The sequence below is a fragment of the Pithys albifrons genome, chromosome 20 (genome assembly GCF_047495875.1).
Source record: "Pithys albifrons albifrons isolate INPA30051 chromosome 20, PitAlb_v1, whole genome shotgun sequence".
Taxonomy (NCBI): Eukaryota; Metazoa; Chordata; class Aves; order Passeriformes; family Thamnophilidae; genus Pithys; species Pithys albifrons.
In genome coordinates, this window is record NC_092477.1 from 7,363,292 (window position 1) to 7,390,360 (window position 27,069).

General features: G+C 47.4%; 1 protein-coding gene across 6 annotated transcripts; it reads right to left on the reverse strand.

The window, feature by feature from the left end:
• On the reverse strand, window positions 1-26,931 carry SLC25A25 (solute carrier family 25 member 25). 6 transcript variants are annotated; one of them, XM_071574165.1, is made up of 11 exons: window positions 26,581-26,898; window positions 6,979-7,105; window positions 6,812-6,899; window positions 6,350-6,385; window positions 5,936-6,047; window positions 5,118-5,276; window positions 4,230-4,382; window positions 4,000-4,107; window positions 3,606-3,773; window positions 2,965-3,115; window positions 1-2,546 (listed from the first exon to the last, which is right to left on the reverse strand). In XM_071574165.1, exons 1-11 carry the CDS (start codon window positions 26,881-26,883, stop codon window positions 2,362-2,364), a joined length of 1,590 nt encoding a protein of 529 aa, XP_071430266.1. In that variant the 5' UTR covers window positions 26,884-26,898; the 3' UTR covers window positions 1-2,361. The 6 variants fall into 6 exon arrangements, with proteins under 6 accessions (XP_071430266.1, XP_071430267.1, XP_071430268.1 ...); XM_071574166.1 differs by lacking the exon at window positions 26,581-26,898 and adding an exon at window positions 15,358-15,597; XM_071574167.1 differs by lacking the exon at window positions 26,581-26,898 and adding an exon at window positions 9,586-9,915.
• Window positions 26,932-27,069: the final 138 nt, after the last annotated feature.

Consider the following 27,069-nt stretch of genomic DNA (forward strand, 5'->3'; position numbering starts at 1 on the left):
TCTCTTTAACAGACCTTTATTAGCAGACTGTTCCCTACATGAAGAATCCGAGTTAGATTTGCATTATAACAATTTGTGGTTACAGCTACAAAGATGGTTGTCATTTTGCATTGATTTTTGCATTCTGATATTTGTATTCTCATTAGGCCACACTGGTAGGAAGGAGCCACTGCAGAATTTATGACAAGTCTCAGGAAGAGGGTGGGGGAGGTGGAAAAAATCATCTCTAATCCAGACTGGTTAATTTCCACGTGGCTGCTACTGACAACACAGAGAGTTAAGGCAGAGCCTCACCTGGGAGACTCTCCATGAACCACCAAAATCTGTCAGAAAAAAGCACCTGTTGAGTGCTAGTAAATCCTTCTCCAATTTTTCACAGACATCTCCACAGTGTCCTCCTGCATGTGATGAGCACTGGCTCAGCAGCAGGGTCTCCTGATTCAGCCTCAAAGCACAACTGCAGCAGCTTGTGTTCAAGTGCAAGTCTCCTATGACCTCTCTGGAAATGTGTTCTGTCTTTAGTCCCTGAGATTTCTCTCCTCCCCCCTCACCTAAAAATTTCCCAAAGTGTTCTTAAATAGCTGTTGTGACATCCAACATACACAGACCTTCTACTTTCCAACTTCAGCCACCCACCCAAAGCCCTTCAGACATGCACAGAGGCAGTTCCAAACTAAGGCAAGCCTCACAGTGCACCCTTTCCCCAAGGTTCTGTTCCTCACTTGTTCCCTTCTCTCCTATGGCTTCTTGCTACAGAATTTCTCTGGGCTGAGGTCTTCCAGCAACAACCCCAAATGGAAAGGCAGCTCAAGCCCCACAGGGAAGGTACACAAGTGACCTTAGTGTCCCTCCCCACGACTCAGCTGTGTGATGTAAGAGAACTAATAGAGAACTTCTTAAAACAGGAGAAATATAAGCACAGTAACAATATTTAAACAAGTCTATAAAAATAGTCTGACATAACTCTGTTCAAATAAATACAAAATAAATATGCTTTAAGCAGTAAAACAGTGGAATGCAACGCTGGTCCATTTTGCCAGAAATGAAAAGTTGGATGAGGATCTCTCAGGCCTCAGAAGCCAGATCCTATTAACTAAAGCAGCCCATAATGCAATCAGAGAAATTTTAAAGCCATCCTTTTCCCTTAGCCTTATGAAAAGCACCCTTTGAAAGACAAGCAAGCGAGTCTTCAGGACTGAAAGCTCACCTCTCCCAGTGACAACCAGCCCCTCTCCCCAACACCCCCTCCCACTGCAGACATTCCTGCCTTGGGGCCTCCATTGCACCAATGGAAACCTGAACATCCATCTACCAAGAGGTCTAAAGAGATAAATAGCAGCGTAGGCACAGGGTTTGGAAAAGGCCCACCAGCTCTCCTTGGCACCAGGCAGAATGGAATTGAGAGGTCCATGCAATGCTGCACAGGGGCTCTCATGTCGTGCTGGGAGCACAACTGCACAGGAGCTGTGAAATACTGTGTTTGTTCACTAAAGCCATGCATCACGGTGCCGGTCAGCCCAGGGCTCTCCTGCCTTCCCCTTTCCAAGCCCCTGCTGAGCATAAGACAAGCCAATCCCGGCATGCAAAGGATACAGGCATGCAGGCTCTAGTCTGCTGCTTCTGTTAGTAAGTGCATCTTGTTAGTGGGTTTATGAGACACACTTAAACCTATAAAAAATAAATAATTCTAATTCTTCATCAGGCTGGCTTATGCAACCTTTAGCCTGATTGGATAAACCACTGCCCACCAGCCCTCCAAACCAGTATAGATCAAAATTACATTTCATGTCAAGTCTTGGAAGCAGAACATGAATGTCTCCTACCCAAAGGAATATTTGTAAACATTATAACAAGCCTGGTGTGGCAGCAGCTCCTACACAAGGTTTGTACAAATTTAAACAATGGGTAGGAAGTTAAACAACTGAATGGAAAAAGCAGCTCTCTGAATGGAAAAAGAAGCTCTTTCAGCAAGTCAGAAGGTGCTCATCTGTAGGCAAACAGCTCTGTACAGGCAACAGGCTGAGGGCAGACCTGTAACCCAGATCTTTGCTACTCTGTCATACTGCTGGGAACTGAGCTTAACAACTCCCGCCCTAAGATTCTCCCAGGAGTTCACCTCCTGGTCTCCCAAAAGGCCCAACAAAAAGGACCACGTGATGATGGTTTATGTGGAGCTCTGAGTAGCAAGATGGCAAGGACACCAGATCCTCCCCTCCCCCTTACTGACTCACAAACAATCTGGGATTTCACAGCTTTGCTTAGTCAGCTTAGTGTCGACACATTCACAGAATGAGAGATGGCTTATACGTCTTGGGATTGCATCCCAAGATTTCAGAGTTCAAAGTCCTCAGCATCTCCTGGTCACCGTGAATCCACACCCAAAGTCATCTTCAAGTTTTCATACACCACGTAGCTGATGCTCACAGCTGGGATCACCTTCATGAAGTTTGGCGCCAGACCCCGGTAAAGCCCAAACGCTCCCTCTGTCTTCAGGATGTGTTTGAACAGTCCCCTCATTGTCACTTCAGGAGCACCCTCCACTGAAGCTGCAACAGGGAAAGCCACAATAAATAATGCAGCCAATGTGGTGAAAACACTTTAAGAGGAGTTTCGAGTCACGAGCTTCCAGATGTTCACAGAGCAAAGGTGCTTTGCAGGGGCAGCTTTAACTACACAGCACACCATGGCCATGCTGTACATCACAGCCATTTTCTCACACTGCTCTACAGACATCCTTAGCCCAAATCTCCTGATCTAAGCAAATCAGAACCTCTGTCCTAGAGGTCCTTGGCTGCAGTTGTTGAAGGGCAGCACAAAGTCCATTGTCCCCATGCAGCATCACAAACAGCCCACGGTTCAGCTGCGTGGGCAAGCTGCGGCAGTTGCTGCAATGTTTAAACTACAGAACCTTTACCCTGCTCAGAAATCTCACCAAGAGTTTCCACTGTTCCCAGGAGTTCTCACCTTGAGCCTGCATGCGTGTCCTCACGAGGGCCAGTGGGTAACTGGCAAGCTGTCCACAGGTACTGGAGATGGTGCCACAGGCCAGCAGGACAAAGACCCCGGGGTCAGCACTGTTGACAGCATAGCGTTGCAACCAGGTGTTTTTTAGTGTCTGGAAGGAACAAGCCCAAACTTAGCACTGAAGAGGCAATCAAAAGAATATCACATTTCATCAAAGATCCAGTGTAAAGGCCCGGAAAGCTACGTGCAAGCTCAGCCAGAAGCACAGGGCTTCTCAAATCTTTTTGAGCTTCTGCTACTCTGTTACTGTATTGCCTGGGGAAAACCTCTTCCTTAATTTTCTGCTGCAACTTTCTCATGAGAAGAAACAAGGGACAATGCTCAATGTTGACTATGTTTTATAAAACAGATTCATTGTACTGGATTATCTCTTAGGCCATTTTGGGTAAAAGAATCCATTTGTGCCCCATAAGGCTGATGAGGAAAGCTTTGATAAATTACTTAAACTCCTGTAGTGACTGACAGGTCTGACAGTGATAAAGTCACAAAAGCAGCACAGCCCTACCATAGGTTAAACACATAATATAACATAATATAATAATTTTTAAGTTTAATTTAACAATAGGTTAAAGGGTTCATACCTCATAGACTGCCAGGTCAATGCCAGCATACGGAATGATTCCCAGCATGTTGGGGATGTAGCCTTTATAGAAGGCAGCCATTCCTTCCTTTGCAAGGATGTTTTTGGCACAATCCAACATGCCTGAATATTGTCCTGTCTTTCTTAGAGCCATCCGTGTTTTCAGAACCTGGGAGACAAGAATAAATAGCATGAAGGCCTACAGAAGAATCAGCAGGAGGAAAATGTCCAACATCATTAAGGGCATGGACAGTCAGGATGACAGCAGTGTCCTGCAAGCAGTACTTGATATCACTTCACTCATCAATTAAGTATCATAGTGCTGCTGTTCTACCCACATCTTCCCATCCCTGCCCCTTGTCATGACCCCCCTGGGCTGGACTATCCTGCCTCACCTCCATGGGGTAGATGCTGCTCTGTGCAATGGCCCCCGCCAGAGAACCAGCCAACAGCCGCTCGTGGATCCTCAGCATCTCCTGGTCAGTACCAATGAACCGCTTGATCTGGAGAAGCCAAAACAGACAGACATTGGGGCTCCATGACTTATCTCAGCCATCTTCTTCTTTTAAGATTATCCTTCTGCAAAGCCTTCTGCAGCCAGACTTGTCTGTGCCCTTTTCCTCACCTGTTCATAGGCCATGAACTTGATGGCCGATTCGGGTGCAATCTTCAGCACGTTGATGCCATTCCCTCGCCACAGCGACCTTGGACCACCCTCTCGGATCATCTGCGTGAACCCACCGATGATGCACATGTTGTTACTGCGGGAGGCGTGAACCTGGGAGAGAGAGAAGCCAGCCTGGATGAGTTCCAGTCCCGATTACGACAGTGCTACGTTCTTCCATAATCCAGGGACAAAAGGGCGCTTTTTTATTTATCCAGAGATTTGCCAAGGCTTTAATCCCTCCCAGATAACTTCTACAATAGGAAAGCAAGATTCTTTTCTCTTTTGCCAAGTCTAGTGTTAACTAATGAATCTAATCAATATCTCCCTTTGGAATGGGAGGAAAGGTTAGACAGGCTACTCTCCTGGGTTTTTTTCCCATATCTAACCCTAGGATCAACTACCCATCAACTTCTCAGCTGGTTCAAGAACAGGTGCAGTGACAAAGCAGACTAAAATCAAGATTTTCTAACTCCTTTCTAATATTGGGAATACTGAGCACAACCTCTGCCAACTGACCACCACATCCATTTCAGGGCCTCAAAGTCTCTCAAAGGAACACAGGACTTGAACCGGTTTCACCAAAATCCAAGTTTTCCACAAAGCCATCTAACTACTGACAGTTTTCACATACCTACTTCCCAAAAGATTCCCTGTAATTTTTCTAGTCAATGAAGAATAACTTGATAAAATGATTTCAATCACTCAAATAACCCAAAATGCTTTCAAAAATAGGGGTTAACCCTGGCCAGAGTGCTGTACTGTGTTGATGAACATTATCATCTCCTAGACATCCATGAATATTAATCTGCTCAGTTATTCAAACAAACTGGAACTGCTCCATCATACCTGCATGAGCACTTTCAAGCGGTCCAAGGGAGCTGTACAGGTTCTGGACACGGCACCTGCACCTCCACCTGCAACCAGATGTCTCCACCACATCCCTGTCTGCCTCTCTTCCACTGTGAACTCATCAGGGACAGTCAAATTCTCTCCTACATCAAAGATCTGCAAAAGTAGAAGGTGTTGAGAAATGTTTAATCAGTGATCTTGCCAAAGTTTTATTGCTCTTTATCAGTGCAAAGTGTTGAAGTTCTGGATATGCTTATTCCAAGTCAGCAGCTTATCTATAGCCATTAACTGCTGTGTTTGGCCACAGGAGCTGCCACGGCAATGTAACATGTCACAGGAGGAAGATTTCCATCCAAGAACTTGGCAACTGCTGAACATTTGCATGAAAATGCCCTGGATCGTGGCTAGGAACAAACTGACCAACCGCAGGCAGTTGCATGGCAAAAAGGCTGGACCTTTCTGGAACCTTCCAAGCCTGCAGCCAGTTAAATCTACTATTCACGCACAGAAATATCTCCAGGAAGCATGGCTGTTGGGGAATCAGTTTCTAGTTTTAACAGGTTCTGGAGCAGTCAGGGCTGGCCACTGGCAAGAGCTCTCAGAGGTGCCAAGAGAACACCCCCACCTCCCTGCAGGGCATGCAGTTATTATCACCTGTGCCAGTGGTAGGCGGCAAGATAAGAGGACAGGAAACAACTGAGGGCTACAGAGCAGCTACAAATCATGAAGAGAAAGATTGGGATTGTGACAGCAGCTCCTGGGGAACAAGAAGCTGGGCAAAGAGCAAAACTTGTTGCAGGGGAACGATTTCTTACCGTGGAGTGCTTCCAGTACAGGATGATTTCAGGAATGTTCTCCACTGGGTGCAACAGGTGATAGTCTCGCCACTCATTCCAATCAATTGTCATTGTCCCATTTTTGTCCATGCTAAAAAGATTTATCATCAGATGAGTACAGGTTCCCACTACAAGATAAAGTCCTCCTTCCCTTCCCTTTGATTATTCAGGCTTACACCAAAAAAAGCTTTGCAAAGCAACTACTAAAAGACTTCTAAAGAGACACACAAGACAAAGCTAGGAAATCTTCTATTCACCAAACACTGCAGAGAGGTGTAAGTGGGCTCTCTTTCCTTCCCTCTTTCTCCCTTCTAACCAGCCCACAACAATAGTTGCACCCTCTCCTACCAAAGTTAGAGACATAACTGACACTGAAGGGAAAATAATACTTACTAGGTGACAGGACCCCAGAAGTGTCCCGTCCTTATTCTGACACAGAGGCAAACAGACAGAGGGAAGGTAGCAGAGGAAAAAAAAGAGGAAAAAAACAGCACAAATAAGTGGTTGTTAACATGTTAGTGCCACATGCATAAAGCACTCAGCATTTCCAAAGAGCAACTGCACAGTCCCTCTCCAAAGCAGCAAGCTCAGAGCAGCAGGACAATCAGACAGGGATGCAAATCAGCTCAGGTACAAACACTTCCCTTTAACAGGTCAGGGAGAGACTGACAGTAACTCTCCATAAAGCATTACAATTTTATTATGTCAGGGAAAAAATCAAAAGTAACAGGAAACAAGGGAGGAGCTGAAGTCTCAGGAAAGTGTGTACAGGCTAAAAAGAGATGGGTGCTCCGTGTCACTACAGTTCTTTCTAACCCCCTCAATGCAGAACAGAAAAACCAATGGAATCTTCACCTCTTCAGTATTTTCTCAGCCTGCTGTTCAGAGATCTTGACTCCCAGGTCCCGAAGAGACTGTACAATCTCCTGGGCATCAATGCGGCCTGCAAAGATCAGCCAGTGAGCTCAAGTACATGTATGACAAGGTAACACATGCACTAGTCCATTCAAGAGCATACTTACCATCATTCTTTTTATCCAAACTCTTGAAGACCAGTCTCAGCTTCTTTTCATGGTCTTGGAGATAGTGAACAAATTCCTCAAAGTCCAGCTGTCCATCCAGGTCTTTGTCTCCAGCCTTCACAATTTTCTGTTCAGAAAACAACAAAAACTTGTCAGCCCCTTTGTTCATTCAGAAAGCTCTGCCCCTTCTTCCACCATATTTAAAGATCTTTTCCTATAAGACTTTTCCCCCAGAAAGTAGCTGACATAATTATAATTCCTCGAAGAAATTTGACCAAAGCAGTAACGTAGAAAAGTCACCCGATTCCAACTGTCTTCCAAAGTTCACAGTGCAGGCAGAATGCCTCATGCTTTTATCAAGGACATTCTTCTAGTGTGCCTAATCTCAGGACTCTAACACCTTACAAAGCCCTTGTGAAGGTTCTTGAACTAAGTATGAGGCAACAGATTTGCATTAAGTGAATCACAGAACCTGAGGTAATAAAAAACCCTGAACAGGATAAGGAATTTCTTGCCTGCTACAATTCTTAGAGAAGTAAGCTCCCTCTGGCAATAACTAACTCCAACCAGCAAAAGCCTGCCCAGCTCTAGTGAACACAACCAAAGACAAAACCCCCTGTGAACTGGTTCAGGCACCCTCCAGCTATTTGCTTTAATTACACAAGTTTCCATGAGATGCATATAGAGCAAGAAAAGGTTCTTAGTAGGACAAAGCCAAGATCAAACTGTGCCAGACATCTAGGACAAGGTAAATGACTAATTAACTCACTGCAGCATGAGGCAACAGCCCATGGACTGTCCTATCTAAGGGCACATGGCTACATGTTGACAGGAGAGGTGATCTCCAGACTGCAAGAATGTGGCTCAGGGAGTTCCTATTCTCCCCTTCTTGCTCAGTCACTTGCCTTTGACAGCCTCTAAAGTCTTTTTCAACATGAATCAGTGAGCAACAGTAAATGAGGTATGATTCAGTCCACTGCATCACCCAAAGTTTTGTTTTAAAGCTTGTAACATTTATGTTAACAGCAGATGGGTTGTCAAGGAAGCTCTGAGCTGGGATGAAGCCCGGGTTAACCCTCCATTCACCAATATTTTGTTCAATATTCAGGCTTCAAAGGTAATAGGCAACCTTAAGCTTACTGTGACATCTCCTCAGTCTATGAGCACCAGTCCCCCTCCTAAGCCTTAAGTCTTTGTTTCAATGCCATTTTAAATCACTTCAATACTAAATAATTTGGTATTAAAACACTCACACCAACCAAGTCCTGTCTCTTTAGCCCTAATGCTATGAGGATTATTCCTAAACACTATCTGAACCTTAAATAAGAAAGTGCTGGCCCAGCTGCCCTGACCTCTGAGGTATGCCCAGTATTCCTAACCTGTCATTTATCATATGACTGTTGTAAAGTTCAGATACGACCTCACATTCAACTTGTAGGCTAAATATAGACCAACACCCCTCGCCTGCCAGCACGCTGGGCTTGAACAGCTGAATCAGGGCTTCCCTCTCACTGGCAACCCCCAACCAGTTGACAGGCATTAATAACTCAGAGGCACTGTAAGAGATGTGACTGTGCAACTGCTCTTGCTCTCTCAGCATGCCCCAACAACCGCAGAGAGGCGCCACGAGTGATCAGAGACCGCAGGCAATAAAAGCTTTGCTCTGCTCACCTTCCTCCCCCACAATCACAGAGCAAAAACACTGCAAGCCCGTCTGACAGTAACCCACAACACACGAGTGACGGGTAAGAATGCCAAGCTTCCAGCATCTTCTCCAGAGATGTCAACAAATATCTGCCTGCAGCTCCTTGCCTTTAACAGCAAATATGAAATCTGGTCATTACCAGCTGTTATGGCTGCAAAGATCCTGTGGTCATCTGCACAGTCACAGCCCCTGCAGTGCTGTGGGACCCCACGTGCCTCCCAGTCTGCAGCACCCCATTTGTGTCTCTGCACAAAGGTGTAAAAAGCCTCCGCAGCTTTGCTGATCAATAATCAGCTCTCTGGGCTGACAGCTTGGTCATGACAAAAGAGTAGCAACAAGCTGAAAGCAACATCAGAGCATTCCATGGATTTGGAGCATCTCCCTTTCGAAGCAAATGGTTCTTGCACAACCTCCTCCAGCTCAGTCCACCCACCTCTGGCTGAGTCACCCATACAAAGCCACTCTCCTGCTCACAGTACAAACCTGCTCACCTTCATCAGCTGGAGCTGACACTACATACACACCTCCTGACAGAAAGGAGGAAGGATGTAAGATGAAAGAAAAGGAAGAGGATGTGAAGCATTGTATGTGAGCGGGCCAGTTGAAGCAGAAGACTCCATAATGTGGAAAACCCCATTCTCCATTTAACTCACATCAAATCAACCAGTTTAAACAGTCTTGGAGGCACCAAGGTCTCATCCAATTGAAAACAAAAGAATGAAAAAGAAAAGAGTCCACTCCATGCTGCTTAAGCAATCCCTGAGGCACAAGAAGCATGTCCACGCTGTACTGTTATTATGACAGAGCCATCACAAACTTTTCCCCCTTCCAACCAGCCACTCAGAGTGTAGAGACCACCCCTCCATCGCTCACTCCCTCTCATTCCTCCCTCGGGGCCATACCTGCTTCCACTGGCGGTAGGTGGAGAACTCCTGGGAAGGAATGAAGAGGCTGAGTCGGAAGATGGATTTGAGTCCGGCTGGCAGCCCCTTCGACTCAAAGTACTCAAACTCCGTCTGTGTCTCCCCGAGCATCGGCACATACAGACAGAGGCAGAGCATCTTTCTGAGCCCGAGACTCAGCTGCCCTGCTCAGACCCACCAGGAAGGAAGCAAAGTAAAACTGAATGATTCCCCTGAGCTAATTTCAGTGCGTAGTGGAAAGGAAATACCAGCAAGTCTCATGACACATGCCTGTGAGAGAGGCTGGCTCCAGCGGGATTGGCTGCACAAGCCCTGCCCTTCTACTTAAAAGGGAAGCCGGGGCTGTATAGTCCCACCCATCTGACATGGACCAGCCATGTGAGCTGCTCCCATTGCTCAACACCTGCCTCCCATTAACCCAGAGCCCTTACATCACACTCACCACCAGTTAACTCTTACTGGGTGTCCCTCTTAACTCAAGAGGCTTTGGCCAACAGCCAGGACACTTGCCTGCTGTTCCCATCAATCCTTTCCGATCCTGTTCTCACCTCTGTGGGGATTCACACAGGCAGCACAGTAAGGACCAGTCTTGATCATAACCTCTCCCACAATGAAACACAGGAGGATTCTCATTGTCTTCCAGAAAGTTCTTCTTCATAAACACAGTAAGAGAAGGATACCAGCCACTTACTGCCTTCATCCACGTTTAGGACATCCAGCTTAAGCAAAAGTCTTGAAATTCTGCTGTTACAAGGTTACTTTGCTGTGCCAGAGTTGATTTGCTTTGGTTGCAAGTTCTCTCAAAACCACTTGTGTCAGCTAGGAACAGGCAACCCCTGCACACCAAGATGTCTCCCCTTTGCAGCCCTCCAGCGTTACTAACAGAGCAGCAATAAAGCCTGTGGAGGTTTGTCATTGTGCCAAACACACAGAAAATCACCCAAATCAAGGGCAGGCTTCAACACAGCCCCAGCTGTTTCTAAGCCTCCTAGCTAAGCATCCACACAGCAGTTACACCAGCTTAATATTTTCCCTCCTCTTCCGACTACAATTAAACATTGCAGTTGGGTATGTGCTATGAGAAGTGTCACGGGCAGAACAACATTTTCCAGTTTCTACCCTTGACAATTTAACTGCTTTGTAAGCCAGTTCCTGAGGTCTCATTAGGAGCACTCCCTCATTAGGAGGGAGTGTGGCACAAGTACCATTTAATGCAGACATAATTACAGGTTTCTGAGCATTTAGTGCAGTTTGATGTATGGGATAACACCAAGCTCTCCAGAGAGAGTACCAAAGTATAACAACACTGCTCAAGACAGAATTACTGACTGCTAATGTGAATTGTAAAATAAAGTTATAGTCTTGATAGTTATCAGAGAGGAGCTACAACACAAGGAAGATGCAAAAAGACAGCCAAACTCTAACCCTGTCTGCACTAGAAGTAACACAGTGTGTTTGCTGAACTGGTTCAGGCCAGCCCAGATAACAGCTTCGCCACCGCTGCCGACACAGCAATATTTTCTGGTGTTTGCTGTGTTTAAACAGCCTGCCTGGCAGAGCAAAGTCCAACCAGCACTCCCCTCCTCTGGCCCTCATGCACAGGGGGCCCTTACGTCTTTACCGTGGTATTTTGTTCTTTAAAGCAAAGCCAAGGTCTGTAATGAGCTGTTTGTGGAGCTGCTTGTCAATCACACAAACTGGGAATATTTAATCTGGGTCTTTGTTTCAAGGATTTTTTTTTAAGTTTAATGGATCACGACCCACAGCAACTCAGTACCCTTGAAAGTCATGACCTACAGGCTCCTCTGCCCTCCCTTGGGCACCTCACCTACCATGGCACCACTGCCACGTTACCTAACCAGGCTTAACTGACTCCCTGCTGACGTCTCTCCACGCGAAAACAGGATCTTCTCAGGGACTCCAGATCCTCTTAAAGATCAGCTGCAGCAGCTCACTGCATACATGCCAACAGCACACTCCAGCCTTCCCACCAGTCTCACTTCAAGTAGCAGCCTAATGTTGCATCCACCCCACTGTCCAGCACCAAACACTTTGAGCAGAGCAGAGCAGCTCCTCCCCCTGCAACAGGTACTAAGTGAGCAGATCTAACTCAGATTTGCTCCACAAAGCCTTAAGATCTTTGGTAGTCCTTCCCACGAGTTACCAAGCATCACTATTATAGCTGCTTGGCAGCTCAGTTGCTATGCCAACATGATGCAGATTTTCCTAAGGAACTCTGTTTGGAGTTGGCAGCTAGAGACAAATGGCAAAATCGGCACATTTTAGGAAAAAAAGCCCTACTACCTACGTCAGAGGAAAGGAGAAAGCTAATGAGGTTAAAGCTGATTTTAAGCAGGGTATTAATTACAGGACAGCGAGCTAAGAAGGAGAGACAGATTACGAATGAAGTTTATACCAGCGATTCAGGTTATAATGACAAAGGGAGATTAAACAAGTATTAAGAAGTTTTTAGATTTCACCTAAAGAAAATCCTGGTAAAGCTGGAAGTACTCAAAAGCCAGGCAGCTCTCCAAAGCTGCAGGGATCAGTGCTGCTGGGTCAGTAGCATGGGGTCACTGTCCCAGGTCCCAGCATACACAGAGCTGGTCCTGCTCCTCCAGCCCCTGTGGGCAGCACACCCAGCCCAGGGCTTCAGGCATGAGCTACAGACAGTACATCCCTCATTAGCACTGTCTATTCCTGATCAAACCAAGGACAGGGCACAGAGCTCCAAATAAGGTCACTCCTCCCTGATACTCCTTCCAGCCACCAATTCTGCCAATAAGGCCAATGCTGGACCTACACATTTTTGAGCAATGTAGAGCCAGCCTGGCTAATACCCTCTGCTAAAGAAAGCAATAGCCAGGTTTGTCTTCCTTCACAGCTCATTTTTCTTGTCATCAAGGAAGCTGCAAATTCATTTTCATTTTATTTATAGAATTTTATTGTTCTTTAAATGCTACATGAGTTACCAGTTTCCATACCCTGCCATTCCAACGCTAACCTTTCCAAGTCATTTGTACTCTTCTAGGCATCTGCTTCATCACTGATTTACTACATCAGCTCCAGAACATACCTCCCAAAGGATGGAAAGATGCAGCCATACAAGGAGCAGGAAAGTATGCTGTTTAATTTTGAATTTACTTTGCTAAAAAAAAGTCTCTAAAAATATCAAGTGCCAGCAAGCGTCACAGTCACATAACATCCTCCTTCAGAGGCAGAGCAGCTTTCCGGGTCCCGGCCCTATTGCTCGAAGGTGTCACTGGGTTCTGCTGACTTGGTCTTTTCTAATTTCTGGAAACTAGCTTATAATTAATTGGACAGTACAGAAAGTCCTCAAAAAGCACAAATAGTATGAAGGAGGGGAGTTAATCATTTAAGAGACCCCAGCAGAGTACAGAGCTGCAGCCAGCCAAAGCTCCGCAAGGGGAAGGAGAGAGACCAGAGACAGCAGACAAAACTACGCAGTATTTGACATAAAGGTAACCAGGAAAGGTGACCTGTCCCACTGACAACACACAGATCCAAAGTTACAAGTCCAGATGGTGACATCAGGGGCAGATCGTGCCTCTCTCCTGTGTACACACATCCAGGGCCAACACAACATGTTTGCCATCAGTATTTTCTCCAACATTTGCAGAAACAGCCTCATGTTGTAATCATTACCTTCAGGCAAGGGTCTGAGAGGAAACATCAATGACAAGGGAAGATTGAAGAGCCAAGGCCAGGAAGGCCCTCAGATCAAGTTTATTGATACGTGGTCATTCCTTACAGTAACACCAGCATCACGTGCAGTATTTTTTGTGGTTTTAGCAAATAAGTAGTTACAGGTGTTTTTACAAAACAAAGTGGCCTACCAGTCAAGAGACTGTTCCCAAGGTCACAGCCAGCCCGTGACAGAGAACAAAAGCCCCCACATTTTCTATAAACACCAAATAATACTGTTTACTGGCAGTGCTTTATTATCTCTCCTTAAGGCTGTATGAGACTTTTCTCAACACTTCTCCTTCAGACAGGTAATTAGAACACTGATATCTGATCAAGCACAAACAGGTCATTGCAGCTTAACAAGTTGCTGTCCATCAGCTGAGCTACAGTTGCTGGATGCAGCATTAACCACCTGAATTGCAAGGTAAAACATATCTGCATAATCCTCAATAGAAGAGCTTTACACTGTGTTTTACTTTACAATAGGGCAGGCTAAAATTATACAGTCACAACCTCCTGGCAGATGGGGAGTTACTTACTAAGCTGCAATAACTCCATTTTACCACATCCTTATCCTCTAGACAGTTCTCCATTAGCCAATTTTAGGGTTCCTATGCAGCAAAAGTTCCCAGGGTCACACAGGAAAAAGGAGATTGGTATCAGCTTTCAGAGAAAGCTTCATTTCAAGGTGTGAACAGATGGACTCTCCCTGACTGAGGGACCATTGTTCCCTGGAAGACACCAGAGATTTTCAGCCCTACACTCCAAGGTTTTCATCATACACTCCTTCAGTTCCGAGCCTCTGTCCTTCTTCAACCTCTGTGCACCAAAGTCCTCCTCTTCTCAAAATGCGCATGCTCCTCTTTTGGAAGGGGATGCACAGTGCTAACTGTTACAGACAGAGATGAAGGCAAAAGCCCCTGCAGATTTTTCGGTCTCATTCAAGCAGGGAGTGGCTTCTGCTCCCCAGAATGCGAAATGCCGCCCTGTCTGTTTCCATTCAAAACAGCAGCAGAACAGACATTAATCCCCTCTACAACTTAAACCTGTCCGTCCCCCGATCTTAAAAAGAAACCTTACAGCAACAACCACAACTGATTCCCTGTCAAATAAGCTGGATCCTGAAAGTCACACACCCCTACCCCTCCTGCAGCCCTTTAGTATTACCCCCAGCTCCCACTCCTCAGGGGCTATGCCCGAGTCGTTCTCCCCTAATCCCAGGTCACACCCTTGGTTTTAAACCACATATAGTCAGAGCTGACTGCACCATCCTCAGGGGAGACAGACAGCATTCCCTCTCCATTACAATTAACCAGAACTGCTGTCGGCCAGCACTGTGCTGGAAGCCCCAGCACTAAACTAAGCAGCTTTTGTTCACCTCACCCCAGACAAAGCCTCACCATTTATTCTTTGCCAACTGTGCGCCCCCACCACCTCCCTGCTCTCCCATCCCTCGGGAACTTCCCTTCCTCACACAGATTTTAGTCTCTCCCTTATGCCACCCGCTCCCCAGGGACAGGCTTTACTCTCTTCCGGGCTGTGCCATTCAAATAATACAGCCAGTTACTCATTTGCTCAAAACATGCAAGTTTTACCAGAGGCTTGCCAAATTACCAGAGACTGACTACAGAACATTTTAGGATCTATCTGATCTTTTGCTGGTCTCTGGTGCAGGGGTGGGACTCACCACTACCCTGCTTTATCATTCCTTGCCCTCTCAGTCATGCCTCTTGTAAGTTGCTCAGGAGCCTTGGAGGCCCCCCAGGTTCCCTCTTGCTCCTAAACAGCAATTTTTGTCCACTTAGAACATCATGTTTGGAAGGTTAGATCACCTCCCCTCTTCAGTCATTCCCCTGCCTCCCCTCCCTTTCTAGAAGGCACACGCGTTGGACGCTGCCCCCCTTTCCTGTGCCTCTCCCCCGTCCCCAAATTCACACACACACACACACACACTCCAATTGCAACACCCCTTCTCCCAGCAGACCACACACTCGGACTGTCATATGCACCAACCCCTCCTCAGGCCCCTGGATGTCCCATTACCTTTGGAAAATGCTCTGCGGGTCCAACCACCAGTAGGATAGTTGGTCTCCTTTCAGTGGGATCAGTCCCTCTGTCCTGTGGCTTCCCCAACATCTTTGGCCCTTTCTCCCCGGGGCCTGGAAGTGGGGTGGTGTTTCTGGCCTCATCCTCTTTTTCATCTGCAGGACCTTGGCATATGGCCCTGGGAAGGAAGCTAGACAGAAAATGCCAAAGGGTCTGCAGCATTGCTGCTCCAGCGAGCATCCCGGGCAGGGAAACCCTGCGCGCTCGGGAGCTGCTCGCTGCCAAGGATGATGTGACTGCACTACCAAGCACCCCCAAGACGGGAATCTGCACGGCAGCCAGCGGGAGGTTCAACCCAGCGACTCCACAGGCTCAGATTCTTTACAGACCGCTCCTGCGGACGCTTCCTGCCTTTAGAAATTGCTGCTACTGCAGTCGTGCCTGGCCTGACAAGCAGCTCATTGTACCAGAGCCTCAGAAATCTGATGGCAACAGACAAAGCACAAGCTCCCTGGCACGGAGAAGCCGAGAGACGCCGAGCTTTGGAGACTGCTTGGACTGAGAAGCCGAGACGCTGCACTCAAGAGGAAAACCTAAAGATGAACCTCTCCGAGAGGAGCTTCTCAGACCTGCCAGCTGAGCCGCGCGTCCCGGCTCATGCGGGCGGCACGGCAGGGCAGCGGGGAGGCTGATCAGCGATGCTGAGCACCCGGGCTGCGTCCCCACTGCAGCAGTGCCCAGCCAATCCTCGCTCCCAACACTGCGGAGCTCCGGAGCGCGGCAGCGCGCGCAGCCGGCCGGGAGCGCGCCCCGGGCCGCCCGCACAGGAGCGCGCCCGCCGGGCCGCGGGCAGGGACAGCCCCCGGGCACCCGGACCGAGCGTGGGACACGCGGCCCCCCGGGCACGGGGTGTGCGGGGGGGATGTACCCACCCGCGCCTGCGGCGCGGCAGCCCCGGCTGCAGCTCTTTGTTAGGGCGGCAGATGGTTCTGCGGAGAGAAGCGGCTTTGCCCAGCCACGGCCGCATTAACCTCTAACTGCACTCTGTCTCTGCCTGGTCTATTATAGTCTCATCCGAGCCTACAATAGCTCTTTGGTGCTGCATTGTGTCGCTTCCCTCGGCTCCCAGCGCAGCGCAGCGACGCGCCCACACAGTTTACGGCCATTCATTCATCTGTGCTAGGGCTGCGCTTAAACCACGGGCGCTTCCCCGGACAGGCCGAGCTCTGCTGAAAGAGCCTTGAACCACCCACTCAAGGGTAGGACCAGCCTGAGCAAGACTACAAGTAGGTATCAATATATAAGCACAGAACACGTTATAGTCCCCGGATTTCTACAAAAAATGCCACGTTTTCCTCTGCTGCCCCAGCTCACCGACCTGGTGAGGGCATCAGCCTCCCACCACCCACCCTGGAGGAACCCAGCAGCATTTTCCATTTTAAAGTACCTCAGCTTACTTCGTATTCGCATCCACAGACAGAGGGCACTGCACGCCTCACTTCTGAAGTATTATGACTTTTCCATAAGTTTGAGGGGTTTAACATGCAGGAGAAATGAGTCCAGACCACAGCTTCCATCACCCAGGGCTCCCTACCCAGCAGGGCACAGCGAGCAAAGGACCTCAGTTTTCAGCTTTTAACTTTTGAGAGTGATAGACTGTTATATAGATATTAGATGTGAAAATAAAATCCAAAATCTGGAAGGCCAGTAAGCTCTAAGTAGCCAATTTGCAAATAAAGGAAAAAACACTAAACATCACATTTGGCAACTTGCTAAAAGTTGAATTCCTGTAACCAACTTGAGTAATGGAAAAAGTGAGAGAGAAGTATATAGCAGACATCACCTTAAAAAAGAATTCTTCTGCAAATACAACAGAATTACTTAAGAAGAAAAAAATGCTCTTTAATCACAAGAACTACACAGAGTATGCAACTAAGTTTTTTATCTTAAAATTTGACACATACCAAAAACTAACCACATAGAAAAAATTTTAAAAATTCAGAGGCAGTAACAGTGGGATGAGGGTGTGGCAAAGCCCTGTCCCTCCCTGAGGAATGGGATGGTCCTGTTCTAGCTGGGATGCAACCAGAAGCCCAGGCTCAGGCACAGACAGAAAAGACTGAGGAATTCTTGTCATGCCTCAATTACCTTGAGCTGCTGCCAGTCATCACAACTACAAGCACAAAAGTTAAACTACTTTCTAACACGCAGCAAATCAGATCCTTTAAGATGACATTTGAAAGTTTTTAATGCTCTCAAGCCAGAGGAACAAAGCAGATTTTCTGAACTGGGCACAGTTCTTCAAAATCAGATTCTGTTAGCCTAAGGCTGTGGTTTCACAAGCGGCTGTGAACTAATCTGAAGCTCACTGCCATTAAAACAAGTCATCTCACACATCTACATAAGCCCTGTGATTACCTTGCTCCCCTGCTCCTCTGACAACCTCATTAACCCAGCCAAAAATTATACAGTTTTCTGCTGGGGTAACCAGTTGAGGCTACTTATGGATGGGGTCCAAAATGTGTGAGAAGGGCATCCAAGCTGCCTGTGGCTGCAGCAAAGTGCCCCACCAGCCACAGAGCTACAACCCACCAAACAGAAGGCAAAGCACCCAAGTGGGACTTGCCATTCATCCTCTGTAGTCACTTAATACTCACAAGGCTCTGTTAAACAGCTGATGTTACCTGACATTATTGCAACTGTTGCCCTGCAACAGTATTGTTAATCTAAGTGGTGTGTGCACAGCAGGGACCCCATCTTTCTTTGTTCATGCAGAGATTTCATAGGAAAATAATAATTTGTGCAAGAAATTACATGCCTGGGTTGCAATTAAAGCAGAAACTCAGCAATGCTTCCTTGGCCTCTGTCCTCACTAGAGGAAAACCTCAGAGGAATTCTGCCACCACACTAATTCACACAGCTCCTTGAGGACAGACTTTTCTAATCATGTTTAGGGGAAAAAAAGCATTTATTTTACCAAGTGGGGAATTTTATTAGGTCAGAATAATAAACCTAGCAATGGCAAGATGATTATAGCTAGAGGCAAGGCAACTGCTCCCCTACAGGGAATTCACAGGGAAATATTACTCTACCAATACCACCACAAAGCCAATCATTCACACAAGAGACAAGATGCAATAAATACTGTGAGTCCAGCCTGAAGGGTGACACCAAGGAACACATGAGGAACAAGAATTCACTCTTTCAAGAAATCATGAACACCTAGGCCACAGTAAAACAGCTTTCCCAACCTCAGCTTCATTAGCAGACAGCCAACCCTCAAACTGCAGCTGTTTGCATGATCCAAACCTGGGATTTACAGCAGAAGAGCAGGAGGGCTGATCTGAACACTGGCTCTTGGCCAGCACAACAGTCCCTGGGCACAGAAGGCGCCTGTGGCAGCTGGCCTGAGTCCTACACACCAAAATGGAGAGTCATGAGATAGCCTGAGGAAAAGCCCACAATAAAGTTGTGCAATGTATCCAAATGGAGACAAAAGAGAAGGGAAAGAACAAGAGACTGATGGGTTTTGCTCAATTAAAACTATTTTCCTCAGTACTTCAAGCTATCACAGGGAGGTTTTGTTTAAGCCACAAACCCAAGGTAACTTATATTTTCTTCAGCCACATTATCAGGCTACGTATTAGTACCTGTAAAATTCGTTTTCAGACAGACACTTGCCTTTTCCAGGCTGGTAGCATCAGGCAGAAATTCAGGATTTGCTTTTAGATGAATTCTGGGAGACTTTTTTTCAGTAAATGCACAGGATTTTCCCACAAGCATGTGAGCCTCATCACCAGCAAAGAGCCAGCATGTAAAAATGAGAGCGAGTGTGAAAAGAGAGGGGGGCAGAGGGAAGGGAGCTGTGCTGGGAGCAGTGACCCTTCTCCTCAGGCACAGCAAGAGCTGCCACTGGAGCCACCGTCTCCAGTTCCTCAGGTGACCCCGCAGCAGTCAGTGGTGACTCATCTCCTTCGGGAGCTCTCCTGGAAGCACCCCAAGGAGCTCTGCTGCCTACACGTGTGTGTCACCCTGAGATAGCACCCAGCCCTCCCTGGGATGGGCCACCCTGACTCTGCCAATTACCTCTTATCTTCTCAAATGTAATTTCTGAAAGAGGAAAATGTTAAGTACTTCAGGCTTTTTTCAGAGTCAAAGTTAACCCTGCACAGTGCTTCTTAAGAAGCTTCCTAAGACATAAAATTTAAATGTCTTGGCTGCTGCTGCTAAATAATTAATCTGTCTGGTGATATTCAAGTAGATCCATAAATTAAGGTGACACAGCATAGCTCAGGGAACACTACAAAGAAACCCAGGTCTACTTGTTACAGGAACCCTGGCACAAGAAATTAACTATCCTAGCTGATAAATTCAGGCATCCAGGGGGCAGTGCCAAGTACAGAAATACAGAGAGAGCTGGCCAAGGAGGGGGAACACACAGCCATTGCCCAGAACAGCAAGTTCCACCAAGGTCGTATCATGTTATAGGAAGAGCAGGGATTGACCAAGAAACAGGGCATCCTTAGTACTCTGAAATTAGAAAACCAACTTCTTGCTGCACCAGACAGTTAAGCAGGAAAATAACCAGTGAGAAATGATGGCCCTGCAGCAGCCCAGGCCCAGGCTTGCCCTCCCACAGTTCTCCCCAGGCTAAACGATGCAGGTTCACATACCAAACAGCTTTGCCTTTCCAAGCAACTCATGATCTAAACATTTCAACAATTTCTCTTAGAGCAGAATTCTCCACTGTAAGCCACTTCAGCTGCCAGAAGCTCCCCTGCAGCTCACAACGTGAGCTGGAAAAACTAAGACATCTCTGCTGTCTTCCCCCATGGACAGCATTTATCATAGCTACGCCTCTCCCCCGAGACAGACTGGGCCATCACTAAACTGTGCTCATGTCCCACATTCAGGAGTACAAATATAGCAATAGGACATGAACAAGAACAAAGACTCATTTACCATTTGCTACAAATAGGTCTGTAGGAAAAACTCCCTCCCCCTTCCCCTCCCAACACCGTATCATGTTGTACTATGTGCAGCTGAGAGCAGAGGGCTGCAGCACCATCACTTTGTAGGGCTCTCAACAGGACACCAAGTCCTTGTTATGGGTTTGATGTCATTTTATTAACACTTGGCAACCATTTAAGGGTTCTGCTCCATATTCAGCCAGATTCACTTAAAAATTAAAAGGAAAGGTATTCTCACATCTGGACTTTTTTACCTGCTGCAGTAATCTGATCACTCCCTGAAAGGTGGGGGCTGACATCCCGGGCAACCAGCAACAGGACAAGTGAAAATGGCACCAAGCTCTGCCAGGGGAGGTTCAGGTTGGACATCAGGAAGAATTTCTGCACTGAAGAAGTGGTCAGGCATTGGAAGGGGCTGCCCAGGGAGGTGATGGAATCACTGTCCCTGGAGGTGTACATGAAATGACTGGATATGGCACTCAGTGCTGTAGTTTAGTTAAAGTGGTCCTGTTTGGTCAAAGGTTAAACTTGATCTTGCACATCTTTTCCAGCATTAATGATTCTAATAATCCAATATGTATGAGAATAAGGAGATATTTCTATGACTTACTAAGGTATTGAGCTGTAGTCACTGAAAAGTGCCTCACAGGGCATGTGTTGAAGGGCCTGCAGCACATTCTACACAGGCACATTCAGCTGCTCTGGATCAGTTTTGCTGTTTCATTTCACTCACTGGGGTTCCTGCAGGCACTCACTTCCCTGCAGGGTTTGAAACAGACACCATCCTGCAGGAAGCAACACTGAGAGGCCACACCAGTGACATACAGGATGCCTTTCTGCAAGGGAGACTCTTATGCAACACTGTCATTTAAAATTTATATGCTCCAGTCAAAGTTGCACCTCTATTCCCAAAAGGTCAGCCAGCACCCTTCAGTCGTTAGCACTGTGAAACAGGACAAAGGTCTCTGCTAAATCAACCTGAGAACCACCAGGCTTCTCCAGTTTGCTGCAAGGCAGGACGAAAAACAACCCTGAAAGAACAAACATTCCTTGAGAGTTATACACTGCCCCTGTTCGTACAGGAACATAAAGCAACACTTGCCTATTCCCTAATTTGTTTGTTTATATGCAAGGGAAACATGCAGGAGCAAGTTTCTCTTGTATTTGCATCTAAAAATTGGCTTGCAAGTGGCTTGAACACCGAGCAGACAAGCACTGATTGGCAATGATTTCATACATTATTCACACCAAAGCAGGGCCAGAGAACGAGACTAAGAAAAGACTTTCACCATGACGGTGTGACATTCCCTGGTCTCCAGCCCCTCTCTCCTCCTCTGTCCCTGCAGGACCTCTGGGTCTTGGCAGAGCCACAGCCTCTGGCAGCAGGTGCCAGCCCTTGTCTCCTGACACTCCCTGTCACAGGGCACCCTCAGCCCAAGGCTCTCACTGCAGGGGCTGCTGGCCAAGGCTATTTATAACCAAGAAGTTTCCTTGTGCCAAAGCCAATCTGTATTTCTTCTCAAAGTCTTTTCAGCAGCTGTCAAGAACTCATGTGATTGACTACAAGGAGTTCATTTGCACCTCTAGCCTAAATCAGAGAAGGTAACAGGACTCAAAATTCAAATCGACTCATCCACTCACCAGAGATTTGAAGGCTTTATCTACAACTAAATCACTGACCTGCAGTTCTGCTCTTGCACAAGTGCATGAGAACAGAGCCTCCATCAAACCACACATTTCATAACTTACAAAGAGCAAGAACAGGCCTTCCAGTCCCTGCAGACCCAGAAAATATGATCTATTGTGCTTATTATTTTAATAAACGTGTGTGGAGTTAATTAATGTGCTATTGAAAGCAGTTTCATCTTGTGTTAAACTGGTTCAGGGTATCCACATTGGTCCTTTGGGATTAGTAAGGAGATGGGTGGATGAGAAGCTGTTGGCAAATACGGCTGAAAGCAGCAGAAGGAAGGGTATCAACCGGAATTTCAATCTGTAACAGTGCTTTGTTTGTCTGATACAACCTTGTGTTGCTCAATCCTGCACAAGGAATTACAAAAGCCTGGCTAAAAAGCTCCACAACTGCCCCAGCAGGGTTCAAGACAACTATGAAGATGTAAAAATGCATATAGTTTTGGAGGTGTATTGTGAGATCTAAATGTGTTTAGACTTGGAGATATATTCTAGTCTAGATTACAGAATTGTATTAGAATTTTGCTCTTTTTATCATAAACAGCCTTCTGTTACACAGTAGAAACTCAGGTCCTCCAATTCCAGATGGCTGTGAATGGAAAACAGGTGAAAGCATCACACAGGAAAGAGCCCCTGCTTCCTCTGCCCCTCACAGCTGCTGAGAATTCCAGCACATTGTGCATAGGATAATACAGAGTATTCAAAAGCCCTGGAGAGTGAAACAGTTACAGAAATAAAGAGCCTGAAAGGACGAATTAAATGACGTCATAACAGGAGATAAAGTATCGATCAGAAACAAGATTACATTTTCTTATGGTTGCAACTGCTACAGTAGAAAGAGTTTCTCAATCCATCCATGGCAGCGCTTGCGAAAGAGCCAACTGATCTATTATCCCAGAATGGCACAGATACAGCTGGAAAAGCCCAGGGACACACTTAGAAAGCAAAGTTGTTCAGAGGAAAGGCCTGAAGCAAACGGAACACTGCAGTGTGGCTTTGCTTCTTTGGTATGTGGGAAAAGGGGAACAACAGAACTTGTGGGGGAGTTTGGACAGCCAGAACCTTGAGATCAAAGAGGAGATACCAGGCTAAGAAAGAAGTGATGAAAACAGATTTCAGCAGAATGGAAGCTAATGTAGGTTCCCATGGGGATGCTGATACCAAGAGAGCAATAGGTAGTCACATAAATGAACTTGGGAGAGAAAAATATCAAAAGGCCAAGGGGGACATCATCATTAGGGCAGAGCAACAGGACACCTGGAACTGAAAAGAGACCAGGGTTACATTTGCTCTGTTTGTTGAAGTGGAAGGAATTAGTCCAGCAGAAGATGCTCAGCACCACTACAGAGGAGGCAGCTGCAAAGTTCACCACTTCAGTCTGTCTTTAAGCAGTTGTGATTAATTCCACCAGTTCAGACTGTCTGGAATTTCAGCAGCAGAGATGAGGTTTTAGAATGGCCCTCCAGCCCTGCAGTTAATCAGAATCAGTAGGAAATCAGTTATATTAGCAAATATACAAATATTACCATTATGCATTCTTTCAACAATAGGACATCTCCAGATACAGAGTAGAAAACACAGTTCTGGCTCAACTACCATATTTCCATTAAGTGCATATTTCCAGTTCCATAAGTCAGAAAGCAGCAGTAACAGGACACTGAGCATTCCAGAGGCAGATGAAATTTAGCAGTAGAAGACTATCCCTTTACACAGGAGAACAAGAAAGGCTTTAAAAAAATTCTTCACATGGTTATTATCACTTTAGTGAAGTATGTGGATTGCTTCATGCTGACCAGTGCAAACAAGCATTTCGTTACAAGGCTCACTGGTCTGGCACACTGTATTTGTCAAATGGTTTAAAGATAACAGCATAGGTTAAAAAAATAAAAAAAAAGCAAGCACCGTTTACATAAGCAAATTCCACCTCAAAGGACATCTGAGTACAACCCCTTCTCCCCCCACCACAGAAGGCCACCTCTAAAACAGAAGGCAGCAATCTCCCAAGAATGCCACAAAGAGTTTTATCTCAGCAAGAACTCTCAAGCATTGAAGGAGCCAAAACATTGCTCATTTTCTTTTCGAGTTCAGCCCAAAACTTATTGTTAGCACAAGGACTTTTAGCCTACTGACACAGGGAGATCAGCAGGGAGAGCAGCACTCGCAGCTGAGACTGGCCACAACCTCACGTCACCAGCCCAGGGTTTTCTCCATCTGCTCCCAAATGCTGGAAGGCAACTCCTGTATCAACTGCACTGCTGAATGGAAGGAAGAATAAAATGCACCAAATAATTTACTAAATCACAGGCAATCCATGTGATTTATGCCTAAAACTGGTCTCCAAACACCATGCCCAACCCATCAAAAAGGTTTTTCATCTTCATTAAGTGCTTTTCTTGAACATGACCTCACATTAGTTAAGCATCGAGGTGCCATAATTAGCTAAGGATGGGGCAGAAAAGAGACTGACTTATTAATAGAACTGCCTGGGAAACAGGAAGTTTATTTGATTTTCCTAAAAACTGCACAATGCGGAAGTTTCCCAGCCAGCTCTCCAAGGGCTGTTGCCACAATTTTAACTGAAACTCAGAGTTTTGAACTCTGCATCCTTGCTCTTAATGGGTTTTTACCCTGATGAAGGGGATGCTCTGCCATACAAACAATGTTTTGCAAACCCTGGAATGGTTTGGGTTGGAAGGGAACTTAAGAGGTCATCCAGTTCCAACCACCTGCCATGGGCAGGGACATCTTCCACTAGTCCAGGTTGCTCAGAGCTCCATCCAACCTGGCCTTGGACACTCACAGGGATGAGGCAGCCACAGCTTCCCTGGGGAACCCTCACACTATTGATCTAACCAGCCAGTTTCTGTGCAGAGGAAGAGGAGGCAGTGAAGGAAAGGACTGAGGAGCAATACTGACAGAACAAGGGCTTCAGCAGAAAGACAGGACTGTTAAGCAGCATCCAGCCAGTGCTCTCCTCCAACAGCGAGTTCCAGTCCCCGCAGATGGTTCCTCTCTGCCGCTCCCATGGCGTGGAAAGCAAAGAAACTCTCTGCTGGGAAGTAAAAACGCAGTTTGTTTTTAAGGTGCTTCCTCCCTGGGCTGGACAATGTCAGTCTGGATCAAGTAACATGCAGGGAAAGAGAAGGGAATGCAAATGGAGGTGGGCATGCAGGCGTGACACAGAACATTCTGTTAGGTGAGGGACTATTACCAGAGGTAAAAGATTGGTCCCCCCGGGGCAGCAGCAGGGCAGTGTCACAGGGCATGCACAGGTGATTGACGTGGCACAGTCAGATTTCAGTACCAAAATCACCGTGGTATTCGTGTTAATTTTAGAAACAGCACAACTAAACCACTCACGAGATGACACTGCCAAGGAACTCTCGTATTTTACAGCAGCAACCAAAAGGAAATGTAAGAAGTTAAGGTGTTGGAGATTCAAAGTTAGAAAGGAACGAGAAACTCTGGAAAGGATGGACATATGCAAATAAAGCACTCAAACTGAGGCACCACTCCCAGAAGAGTCGCTTCAATTAAATATCTTTTCAGTGACTCAGAAGTTATTCTTAAACTCTTCTTCCTTCCTGCAGGACTCAGGCACTGTGTGGGGGCACATCCCTGGCAGCACCCATGTGTTTATCTCCCATCCTCACATGATACTGAACTGTTTTTATGGCCCTGCATATAAAATACACAAGACTCCGGCACTGAGGACAAGCCCATCGCTCTGATTCACAGACATGTGAATAGCACTAATTACAGTTAAATAGAGCACAGTCCTGTTGACCCTTAGAGCCCAGAACCCTCAATCCACAGCATCACACAGAGCAGTGAGAACACAAAGGGCTCCAATACTGAATGAGAAAGCCAGTGCTGCACGTTTTTCTTTTTTTAATACACTCCATGTGCAAACTGCACAGTCCAGCAGCCTCCCTACACTTCAGGATATTCCCAACCCCTTAAAACAAACGGGTCTGGCATGCACAGGCCACCTTGAGCAAACCTGAGTAGCGACAGGGTGCCAGGAGACTCACATGAGGAAAAGCGGTGATGCAAGGAAATCTGCACAACACCCTGACTGCAGGAATCCCTCCCAAAGGACCTTTGACTAGTTTAACCCAGCATGCAAGCCGCGCTAGGCTGGCACTTGGAGACCATTTCCTTTATGGCTCTTCCTGCCCAAGCAGCGAGTTTTCAACTCTTATCAATTACGGGCAGTTAATGCTGTACACGTGCCTGCAGGGAGCAAGCAAGCCGAGTTTAGAGTGCAGGTCGGCGAGATCGCTTTGAAGCGAGTGCCCGGAGGTGCCTCCAACCCTCTGGGGAGCGGAGCAGCGCTGTCCCATCGCACAGGGAACGTCCCATCTCGCTCGGGACACAGGGCGATAACGGGGCGTGGGTGCCACCGCGGCCAGGCACAGCCGGAGAGTCTCCAGCGCCACTTCCCGCTCTCGAGAAGGGCACAGAGCAGGCTCTGGAGAGGGGCGGCCCGACCCTCCCTCACCCTGGCCCGCGGCACCGGAGCCCGGCCCGGCCCGGCGCAGCCCCCGCCGCTCACCAGCAGGTCCAACTCGGTGCGGTGCAGCCCAAGGCGGCCCAGCCCCACGGCCAGATCATGGATGCAGAGCGCGCCGTCGCGGTTCACGTCGAGTTTCTGGAACAAGGCGCGGAGGCGCCGGTCCTGTTCGGAGGCCTCGCACACCGACCGGCCGCAGGACCCGCCGCCGCTGCTGCTGTTGTTGTTGCTGCTCCCGCTCCCACTGCCGCCACCGCTCTCCGCTAGCGACCCGTGCGAGGACCCGCAGGGGCAGAGGACACCGCTGACCACGGGGGAGGCGAGGGAGCGGCGCGCCCCCGGCATAGCCCCACCGCACCGAGCGCCGCCCGCCCCACACGCCGCGGCACCGGCAAATGGCGCCGCTTCCGCCTTCGCGCCACGCGCCGCGGCCGCCACGTGACTCCCCGCGCCCCCCAATCACCGCCCAGGCCACGCCCCCTGCGGCCCGACGCGCGCGGGCGGGCGCTGACGTCACGGGAGACGCCTTCG